This window comes from the organism of the source record quoted next, unplaced genomic scaffold (genome assembly GCF_019419815.1).
Source record: "Pyrus x bretschneideri cultivar Hongxiangsu unplaced genomic scaffold, Pyrus_bretschneideri_v1 Contig54, whole genome shotgun sequence".
Classification (NCBI taxonomy): Eukaryota; Viridiplantae; Streptophyta; class Magnoliopsida; order Rosales; family Rosaceae; genus Pyrus; species Pyrus x bretschneideri.
The window spans coordinates 2,234,413-2,246,161 of NW_025999792.1; the positions used below are offsets into that span (position 1 = coordinate 2,234,413).

Consider the following 11,749-nt stretch of genomic DNA (forward strand, 5'->3'; position numbering starts at 1 on the left):
AGGAAAGAAAGAAAGGAGGGAAATGAGGAAAGGAGAGAAGGAGAAGAACCAGCCAGGTTCCCCTTCGACTCGCGACCCAGGTTGTAACTGATGGGTTCTGCAATGAATTTCACCATTTTTCCGACGAAATGGGCCGATTCATCATATAGCCTTTGCATATGCAATGGCCAAAGAGTTTATAGTATTATAATGCGAACATATAGGATAACATGAAATTTGTCGTTGTCTACATGCAGCATAAGCATGTGAGCATGGTAGCTCATCAAGATCAAATTGCAACTCTTTTTCTTTAAATTCACAACTTCAATATAAAATTCACTGTATACATGTAATGAGTAAGCTGCGTAGGACGATACCTGCATATTTTCATGCATATATATATATATCTATATTACACAAACAAAAGAACAATTGAACAACAAAAAAGAAATCCGCATAAAAACTAGAAAAGCAATTTGCAAATAAATGATCTGTAAGTGAAGTGGATAAATTCCCTGGTTCAGTTAGAACTGCTGTGTGGCACTGACCACACCTTACCAAGTTCTTGTACTGATATGGGAGGTGTCAGGTATGCAAGCCTCTTAAACCATCTTATGTTAAAGTTACATTAGATATAGTTTTTAACTTTAGTCTCTTAAATTGCAAACATATATATTTCTTTAGAAGAATAAAGTTTAATTTATTCTTTACTGAACTTGGTAGTGACGGGTAAATGTATTGATTATGGAATATACACTAATACAAAAACATACTTGTGCGACGAAGCAAATTACGTCGCGCAAAGTATGTTTGTGTAACAGTGACAACAAAATGTCACACAAAGGCATTTTGCGTGACGAAGACCACCGTCAGGCAAAATAGCTTCGCGCGACGAAGGAACACCTTCGTCGCGCATTGTTGGGAAAAAAGCGGTAAAAGTCTTGGTTTGGTGCCAAAATCTTGCACGACGCACATGCCGCGTCGCACAAATGTCCTTTGCACAATGAAGGTGTGCATTCGTTGCACAAAATAGCTTTGCGCGACGAAGGTGCACCTATGCACCTATGTCATGCAAAATTATTTTGCGCAACAAATGCACACCTTCGTCGCGCAAAGTCAATGACTTTGTGGTATAACATAAGATTTTTATGGTATCTACTAGTGTAAATATTTTAAATTTACAATCAAATTAGTACAATGTATTCATATAGGATCAAGGAGTCTAGCTGTAACAAAACATCAAAATCGAAGTTAAAATAACCGTTAAATCGTGATTTTTCGTTTATAACTGCCGAAAAGTTTTGTCCCGTTACTTGATCTCTGAATGTTTTTTGTTTTTTTTTTGTGATTTTTGGCGTATGCAATCTCGAAGCATATACAAACAAGTTTGACTGTTGGATTGTTGAAATTAGTTTTGTAAAATGCGTATCCCATCAAAACAATAGATTCACTAACACTTAAGAGTTTATGTATACTTTCATTAAGTATAACATAAGATTTTGTGGTATCCACTAGTGTAAATATTTTAAATTGACGATCAAATTAGTTCATTGTATTCATATAGGATCAAGGAGTGTAGCTGTAAAAAATCATCAAAATATGAGTTAAAATAACCGTTAAATCGTGATTTTTCTTTTATAACTGTTGAAAGTTTTGTCCCGTTACTTGATCTCTGAATGTTTATTTTTTGCGATTTTTGGCATATGCGATCTCGAGGCATATATTAGTTTTGAATGTAGAAACTGTATATTCAATATATATTGATTTGATATTACAACCTATATTTATACAAAAACTATCAGATATCTTCCTAGTAATTACTATGAAATAGAAAAGCCATTATATTCTAATAAAAGCTAATAACAACATAACAGCTAAAACAATAATGTATTGCCATTGAAGACCCTTAACTATGGTAACTCCCGTAACCCCTTAACACTCCCTCGCAAAATTGACTCTGGAGAGGTGACAAGTTTGGAAATAAGATGTGAAAACCGGTCAACTGATAATCCTTTGGTGAAGACATCTGCAAGCTGAAACGTGGATGGAATAAATTGAACCTGGTGACTGCCAGAAGCAACTCGTTCACGGACAAAGTGATAATCAATCCCAATGTGTTTTGTGCGAGCATGAAACACGGGATTAGCAGCTAAGTATTTGGTAGACAAGTTGTCACAGTTGAGTAACACGGGACGAGTGAGTGGACAACGAAGTTCAGTTAAAAGATTTTGAATCCATATAGTATCAGCGCATGCATAGGCAAGGGCTCGATATTCGGCTTCTGCACTGGAACGAGAAACTGTTGGCTGTTTCTTGGCACTCCATGAGATGATATTGGGTCCCAAAAATATGCAGTAGCTGGATGTGGACCGCCGTGTATCAGGACATCCTGCCCAATCGGCATCGGAATAAGCAATTAAGAAGGAACAATCATGAGACCTACGCATAGGAAGACCAAAACCAAGAGTGCCTTTGAGGTAACGTAATATCCGCTTAACAGATTCAAAATGAACATCATTGGGAGATCCCATAAACTGAGCTACATGTTGAACCGTATATGAGATATCGGGACGAGTCATGGTAAGGTATTGGAGGGCACCAACAATGTGTTGATAAAGTGTAGGATCATCAAGTTTTGTACCATCAGTACGAGAAAGTGTACCTTTCGAAGCCATGGGTGTGGAAACAGGTTTACAGTCCAAGAGATTGATGCGTTTGAGGAGATCAACTGTATATTTGTTCTAAGTAAGATGGAGAGAATCTGTGTGATAATTAACCTCCACGCCAAGAAAATAATGCAAACGCCCCAAATCTTTGATGTCAAATTCTGCTCCCAGTGTGCGAATAAAGGTGTTAATATGAGAAGAATCACTGCCAGTCAGAATAATATCATCCACATACAATAATAAAATCAAAACACGAGAATTATCCTGATAAACAAACATGGAGGTGTCAGCACGACTTTAACAGAAACCAAATTGTACAAGGAAAGAACTAAAACGTTGAAACCATGCCCGTGGAGCTTGCTTGAGACCATAGATGGCCTTATGAAGTTTGCACACATGGTGAGGACGATCAGGATCAACAAATCCCGAGGGTTGTCGCATGTAAACTTCTTCAGAGAGAGAACCATGCAAGAATGCATTTTTGACATCGAGCTGCCGAATGGACCATCGAAAAGAAACAGCCAGACAGTGAACGGTGCGAATCGTTGTAGGCTTGACGACAGGGCTGAAAGTATCAAAATAATCAACTCCAGACTGTTGATGAAACCCTTTGGCAACGAGACATGCCTTGTACCGTTCAAATGTGCCATCAGATCGTCGCTTAAGTTTGAAAACCCATTTGCAACCAACCGTATTGATGGAATTATGGGGAGGGACCATGGACCAGGTACCCTGTTGAATAAGTGCATTATATTCGTCGAGCATGGCCTGTTTCCATTCGGGAGATCGGGATGCTTGTGTGTAGCAAGTAGGTTCAACATTCATGTCCACTGAGGCAGCAAAAGCATGAGGAACGGGATACCGAGTAGTGAAGTTGGCCTGGTATTTAGGATTGGGCTTAAAAATGTCGGTCTTCGAACGAGTGACAACGGGACTGCGAGGTGGTGGAGCAACAGCGGAAGGACCATGGTCTGTAGAGTATTCTGCGGTAGTGGTTGGCAGTATGGAATTTTGGGATGCAAAGAGTTGATGTTGAGGCGGCACAGTGTGATCAGGGACAGGTGGGACAGATGGGACTGCAGGTGGTGTCGGGTCCGCTGCAAAAGGCTCGGCAGGAGGACAGCTGGATGCAGATGGCTCGGTAGGAAGGGGACAGCTGGAGGATGCTGGGCAAGTGGCTGATTGAGTTGGTGGGTCTCACTGCAATTGCATGGGACTTGGGACACGTTGCGGGGCAGATGGCTGAGAAGATTGATTAGGCAAGAAGCCTACAGGAACAACGGCAAGTGGTGGAGAGGAAATTGATAAAGGGGCAGCTGCATAATAAATGTGATCTTCATGAAAAATGACATGCCGTGAAATGTAGAGGCGTCCAGTAGGTGGATGTAAGCATCGATACCCACGATGTTTATCACTGTAACCAACAAAAACACACTGGAGAAAACGAGGTTGTAATTTGTTAGACACATAATCTTCAAGATATGGATAACACAAGCCCAAAAAAATTCGAAGCATTTTATAGTCTGGGGAATGGCCAAATAAGGATTGGTATGGTGAGATCCCATGAAGAACAGGCATAGGAAGTCTATTAATTAAATAGACTGCCGTGCAAAAAGATTCAGCCCATAAGGTGTGAGGCATATGAGCAGTATGTAAAAGAGTACGACCCATATCGACAATATGACGATGTTTGTGTTCAGCCAATCCATTTTGTTAGGGTGTATGAGGACAAGAAAAACGATGCACTATTCCATTAGTAGCACAAAAATGCTTAAACTGCAGGTTGTCATATTCCTTACCCCCATCACTCTGGAATTGTTTAATAGACAAAGAGAATTGATTTTGAACAGACATAACAAAAGTTGAAAAATGATCAAAGACTTCTGACTTCTGACGCATGGGAAAGATCCACGAATATCGAGTGGAATCATCAGTAAATAGGACATAATAACGATAACCAGAGACAGAAAGAACAGGAGACATCCACACATCCGAATGAATTAAATCAAATGGTGCAAGGGAACGGTGTTCATGAGGCGAAAAGGAAAGTTTTATTGATTTAGATAACGCACAATGGCTACAATTTGAATGCAATAAACGAGAAGTAGAACCTAACAAGGATTTAGAAACTAGTGAATCAAGCACTTTGTTGGAAGGAATCAAGCACTTTGTTGGAAGGATGACCAAGACGACGATGCCAAAGAGACGAAGACACGGCAACGGAAGAAAATGCTGTCTTGGGGCCAGTCAGGAGTGTAGGAAAAATGGGATAAAGGCCATCTTTACATAGGCCCTGAAAAAGAAGAACACCAGTTTGTAAGTCACGAATGTGATAACCCCAAGGAAAGAAAGTAATACTGACATGCATATCATGTGTAAACTGAGCAACTAACAAAAGATTTTTATGAAGAGAAGGAACACGAAGAACATCAGAGAGACGAAAAACATAAGTGCCAGAAGAAATCAAAACATTACCAGACTGAGTGATGGGGAGCGTGTCACCATTACCAATAACAACATTATCACTTGGTGCAGATGAGTTAACGGAGGGAAACAACTTAGCATCATATGTCATGTGATTTGTAGCACCGGAGTCCCAATACCAGTTGGGATCGGAAGAGGAAGCAACATGTATGCCGGCAAAGGGACGAGATTGAGGACACTTGGCTTGAACATGTCCAAATTGGTGGCAATGCTAACATTGGACCGGCTGAAGAGGTGGAGGAGGACCCAAAAGACCTTGAGCATTGAAGGCAGGGCGTTGGTGATGATAGAAGTTTTGTGGAGGCCCAGTAAAGGAACGAATAGGTGGCCGTGGACCAGAGGTATCACGAGCACAGAATGAGCGCTGGCCACGCGGTGGACGTGTTGCGAGCATGGCAGAATGTGAGTGTGTAGGATTGAGTTGGGCTGCAAAGGCTTGTTGCCCCTCAAAAGCAAGCAATTTGGTGCGAAAGTCAGAAAAATGTGGAAGTGGTGGAAAATTTAGAAGAGCCGTTACAAGCATCTGGTAGTCAGGTCCTAGACCACGAAGAACATAAGTAACCAAGTCAGAATTGGACACAGGTTCTTGGATAGCAGTGAGTTCATCAGCCAAACTTTTGGCCTGGGCAAAGTAGTCATAAATAGTTTTAGAGCCTTTGATGAGAGAGAAGAGACGAAATTTCAGTTGGGCAGCATTGGCTAGAGATTGCTACGAGAAATTTTGCTGGAGACAATCCCATATATCTTTCGAGGTGGAGAACCCAATGACTTGAGGAAGAACAGCTTTAGACAATGTGGCACGAAGAATACTAATAAGGCTTTGATCGGTTTGGAACCAAGATGTGTATTTAGGATTGGGTGTAGGTGGAGGAGGAGTAGTAGTTTTGTCATCACTTGAAGAAGAGGGCAAAGTAGAGGGAGGACATGGAAAAGATCCATCAACAAAACGCCAAAGATTTTGGCCTAGCAAGAAAGGTTTGACTTGACTTTCCCACACAAGATAGTTGGTTTCAGAAAGTTTGACAGAGACAAGATGAGAGATATTGGGAATAGAGATAGGGGAAAAGGCTGAAGAGGACGCACTACCTGAAGCCATGGCAGAAAAAAAAACTTCAGGCTCTAGATACCATGTAGAAACTGTATATTCAATATATATTGATTTGATATTACAACCTATATTTATACAAAAACTATCAGATATCTTCCTAGTAATTACTATGAAACGGAAAACCCATTATATTCTAATAAAAGCTAATAACAACATAACAGCTAAAACAATAATGTATTGCCATTGAAGACCCTTAACTATGGTAACTCCCGTAACCCCTTAACATTGTAGAATGCGTATCCCATCAAACAATAGATTCACTAACACTTAAAAGTTTATTTGTACTTTCATTAAGTATAACATAAAGATTTTGTGCTATCCACTAGTGTAAATATTTTAAATTGAAGATCGAATTCGTTCATTATATTCATATAGGGTCAAAGAGTGTAGCCGTAAAAAAACATCAAAATTGAAGTTAAAATAACTGTTAAATCGTGATTATTCGTTTATAACTGTCGAAAAGTTTTGTCCCATTACTTGATCTTTGAATGTTTGTTTTTTAGGATTTTTGCCTTATACGATCTCGAAGTATATACAAACAAGTTTGATGGTTGGATCGTTGAAACTTATTTCGTAGAATGTGTATCCCATCAAGTTCAATAGTATATATATAGGTGTGTGTATATATATATATATTTATTAAGTAGCTTTAAATTTATTTATTTTGTACGTATAATACTTAAGAAATTGAAAGGTATGTATATTTATTAAGTAGCTTTAAATTTATTACTGTAGTTTGGATCGGGTTTTTGTTAGAAAAAATATATTATTGTGGATTTTATGTAAAAAAAAATTGAATTTGAAGAGAGTAAAGTCACATTTTTAGTAAATTTTATAATATATATATATATATTTTTCAAGGTTTTAAAAAACGTTAGGCGCTAGTCGGGCGGCAGGCTGGCGCCTAGCGCCTAGGCGGCTAGGCGGGCTCCTAGGCAGCTTAGGCGGATTTAGGTAACTTTCTTGTATATCTTGTAAATAAGTGCATATTGACACTTACAAAAAATTATACTTGTATGAAATACATATATCCAACAAGTCCAAAATTTAAAAACACATTGAGCATATATGCCATATAACCATAGTGAGGAGTATTGTAGGATGACACATGTACAACAAGTTCACAATTTCATTAAAAATAAAAATAAAATTAAAATACCGCCTAGCTCCGCCTTGCACCGCCTAGCCCCGCCTAGAGCTCATTTGATTTTTCCCACCGATTTGCAAGAAAACGCCTCGGCTCACCACCGCCCAGCATCTAGACGACGCCTAGGCCGTTTTTTAGGACATTGATTTTTTTAAATAAAACTTGCACGACGTTTGAATATATACCTGCATCGTGCATGTTGTTAAAATTCCAGCTGTAAAAAATAGGCGCTTATTTTGAATTTTCCCAAATTACTCTGGCAAAATGGAAAAGAGTCCTTCCTCCTCAACTGACTACCTGATCTCGCCCTGTCTCTCACTCCGTCTCGCGTAGCCTGCCTCCCGACTGCACCGAGCCAGCCTCCTCCTCATCCTCTCCTCATCCTCTCCCGTAGCCTTCCCCCTCGCCTTCCGATCAGTCTCCAAGCCCCAACAGCTCTCCCATGACGACGAGGACTTGGATTCTGATTGCGTTGAGATTAAACACGAATTGGAGGACGATGATTCTAATTGCGTCGTTATTAAGAACGAATTGGAGGACGACGAGGCGGACGAGGTTTAATGGAAAAGAAATGGTATTTGCACATTGCAATCTGACCAAGGTAAGACTAGAAACAACTAAGAATTGAAATCAATTAATAATTTCATATGTTTCTTGATTAAGTTCCTTGGATTACTATTGATTTTGTAGTGGAACTCATGCTTTTATTAATTTTTTTAGATTTTAGTTTTGTTGACTTGAAAAAGCTGTTAACTGGTGAAGATAGAGATTTGATTGGCTACATGAAATCCATTTGGGACCCTTTATTTTGAGACGCTTAAAATCTGATGTTATGCAACAACTTCACGAGCTCGTATTGCAAAAACTTCAGAGGTTTCCTCGAACAGTATTCTTAAGGTTCTTCCTCGACGGCAGATCTCCAACTATTTTGTTCAGTTTCATAAGGTGCGCCTGTCTCGACTTTCGTGTTTTTGATATCCCAGTTTTGTGTTCAGATTGTATGTATGTTTGCTTATTATTCTTTCTTTTCTCATTCTCTAGATTGCAAATCATCCCTTACTAGTAAGGCGTATTTACAGTGATGAGGATGTTCGTTTTGCCAGAAAGTTACATCCAATGGGTGCATTTGGCTTTGAATGTACCTTAGACAAAGTAATTGGGGAACTTAAGAATTATAGTGACTTCTCTATCCATCGGGTATTTTCTCAACTTCTTGAAAATGAATTTGTCTTTCAAATTTTCATGCATTACTATCAATGTTTTGGAACGATTTGATTATCTGGGGCGTACAGTGTTCGTGTGGCTGTGTATGTGTGTAGCAGATTACATATTGTATGTTGATATTGTGTATGTTCTCTCTCTCTCTCTCTCTCTCTCTCTCTCTCTCTCTCTCTCTTTCTCTCTCTCTGTGTAGCTTTTGCTGTATTATGGTGTCTCAGATAAGAAAGGATTGCTTCCAGACAAATATGCATTGCTTTCTTCAAAATCTCAGGTATAATGCTACTTGAATAACTTCACTAGCCAATTGGTCTGAGTCAAAATTTGGAGAGAGTTGTCATGTGATACTCTCTGCTCAAAACTGAGGAGAGTTTTCTTGTTGATGATATTAGGCATTGGCTGAACTTCTTCCTTCACTGAAGCTAGCTGGGCATCGTGTTCTGATTTTCGGCCAGTGGACGTCAATGCTTGATATTTTGGAGTGGACTTTGGATGTGATAGGTGTTACATACAGACGACTTGATGGAAGGTACTGGTGTACTTTTGTCACATTTACAGACTGTTTTTATCATAAGAAAATGTGCCATGTCACATGGTATATCTGTTTTATTATCTGGCTTGCTCAGTTCCACTTGTTGATTGTGGTTAATTGAATTGTTACCTCATCTGTTCTAAGTTGCGTTTCTTGTCTGTTAACCCGTATCTTCCCAATGTCAGCACTCAGGTGACAGAAAGACAGACGATAGTTGATACACTCAATAATGACACTTCTACATTTGCTTGCTTGCTGTCCACAAGAGTTGGAGGTCAGGGTTTGAACTTGGTTGGAGCTGATACCGTAGTTATTCATGACATGGATTACAACCCGCAAATTTATCGACAGGCAGAAGATCGTTGTCATCGCATCGGCCAAGTGAAGCCTGTTACCATATACAGGTTAGCCCCTCTTTAATTTCCCAATCTCCCTCCTCACCTATACTTACCAATCTGAGAGAAGCACCTTTCAGGTTTACCCCCCACCCCTTCTTCCCTGCTTTTATAAAGTGGTATTGGTATGAGTCATAATCTTCTATAGAAAATTGTAGAATTATAACCTGTCATGTCCTTTACAGGCTAGTCACTAAGGCTACAGTTGATGAAAATGTCTACGAGATTGCGAAAAGGAAGTTAGTGCTAGATCCTGCAGTCCTGGAATCTGGCGTGGAGATGGATAATGAAGGTGACACTTCCACCATGGGAGAGATATTATCGAAACTTTTGCTTGGTTAAAAATTTTAGAAAACTTACAGTCAATCTGTCGATAGAGAAATTGCAACTGGAAACCTTTGTAATTTAGTGTTTGTAATTTTCTAGTCACACCTTCGACCTCCAAGCCAATTCGCCTAGCTGATACCCAGTAGCCTGATGCATCAAGCCTAGAAGACTACTTGTAGTCTTTTCTTTTATGTTTGAACATCTTGTATGTACATTTTCATATATTTTATAATTAAATACTTTTTCTTGGTTTATTAATTATTGTTTATAATTTAATTACAAAATCGGTGAGGAGCAAGGCGGCCTCCTAGGCGCTCCCTAGGCGCTCTAGGCGATCAAGGCGGCGCTTGGTAGCATGTCTAGGCGGACTGAATCTGGTCGTTTTCCATCGCTGGCTCTGCAACTCTCACCGTCTCGAACTCCCGTCTTCTGCTCTATGCATAATTCTCTCTTCATCGTATTCTGCTCTGCTCTAAATCGTGACATCTCGTCTACAAATCTCGCAACGCCGAACTCGAAGAATAAGAGAGGTTACAAAGACAACTAAAGAAGACGATGTGAGAGGAAAATTGAAGAAGATGTGAGAGAGAAAATGAAAAGGAAATGGAAAAACAAAGTAAGAGCTTTTCGCTTTCCAAGACGTCAAAAGGTTTTGCGTGTACTCATCACACTTCTTACAGTTATGTCTACCACTAGGCCTTATCATCAAAAGCAAGAATTGATTTCTTTAATATTTTTTACACTATTTGATCTCATATATTGCAATTGAAACTTGAGGTAATGTGAAAGAGGTAAGTGAATGGGCTCCACCTATGGGATTGGTGTGGGAAAGGTGGGGTGGAGTTGTAACTATGTAAGTATTTCTTTCTAAAATAAAATTAAAAACTATATTTTTTTTATTTTTTTAGTCAAACTATCTTAAATTACTATATTTATATATAAATTATTTGATGTTATTATATTTTTTGTAGTAAAATTTAATTAATTTATTCAAATTTACTTAAATCTGCCTAGACTCCGCCTAATTCCCGCCTAGCCGCCTAGGCACTAAGCACTACTCTACTGCTCGACTAGCGCCTAACATTTTGTAGAACCTTGTATTTTATTCACTTAAATAGAATTTATTAACTTGTCTATATAATTTTGGCAAATTTTGATTTGGTCTCAAGTGTTTGAACTATTTTGTCGGTTCTTATCACTAGTACAAAAAACAGTTTGTGCGATGCAAGTAACTTTGTCGCCAAAGTCAAAAAGCATTGCCTGAAAATTAGCCCAACAACATCTTCGTCGTGCACAAACCATTGCGCAAAGTTTGTGAAAGCAGGGTTTGCGCGACGAAGAGATAACATGCGTCGCACAAAGTCCTTTTGCGCGATTACAGGAACTCCATTGTGCAAAGATCTTTTGCGCGACGCATGTTATCTCTTCATTCCGCAAACCCTGCTTTCACAGACTTTGCGCAATGGTTTGCGCACGACGAAGATGTTGTTGGGCTAATTTTCAGGCAATGCTTTTTGACTTTGCGCGACAAAGGTACCTGAGGTACCTGCATCACACAAATTGTTTTTTGTACTAGTGATAAGAACCGATAAAATAATTCAAACACTTGAGACCAAATCAAAATGTGCCAAAATTATATAGACAATTTAATAAATTCTGTTTAAGTGAATAAAATACACAGTTCTACAAAACGCTAGGCACTAGTCGGGCGGTAGACTAGCGTTTAGCGCCTAGGCGACTAGGCAAGGATTAGGCAGAGTCTAGGCAGATTTAAGTAAATTTGAATAAATTAATTAAATTATACTACAAAAAATATAATAACATCAAATAATGTATATATAAATATAGTAATTTAAGACAGTTTGACAGAAAATAATAAAAAATTATAGTTTT

At 38.9% G+C, this 11,749-nt stretch overlaps 1 protein-coding gene across 7 annotated transcripts; it reads left to right on the top strand.

Moving 5' to 3' along the window:
• The first annotated feature begins 7,586 nt into the window (after positions 1–7,586).
• Positions 7,587–10,110, top strand: LOC108868347 (protein CHROMATIN REMODELING 19-like). Of its 7 annotated transcripts, none has more exons than XR_007253260.1 (7): positions 7,587–7,985; positions 8,105–8,329; positions 8,426–8,581; positions 8,799–8,876; positions 8,995–9,131; positions 9,327–9,538; positions 9,715–10,110. XR_007253260.1 is itself a non-coding variant. In XM_048570635.1 (7 exons), exons 2-7 carry the CDS (start codon positions 8,217–8,219, stop codon positions 9,869–9,871), a joined length of 798 nt encoding a protein of 265 aa, XP_048426592.1. In that variant the 5' UTR covers positions 7,589–7,985; positions 8,105–8,216; the 3' UTR covers positions 9,872–10,110. The 7 variants fall into 7 exon arrangements, 6 of the variants coding, with proteins under 6 accessions (XP_048426592.1, XP_048426594.1, XP_048426595.1 ...); XM_048570635.1 differs by having other exon boundaries at positions 7,589–7,985; positions 8,488–8,581; positions 9,320–9,538; XM_048570637.1 differs by having other exon boundaries at positions 7,589–7,985; positions 8,147–8,329; positions 8,488–8,581; positions 9,320–9,538.
• The last annotated feature ends 1,639 nt before the right edge of the window (positions 10,111–11,749 follow it).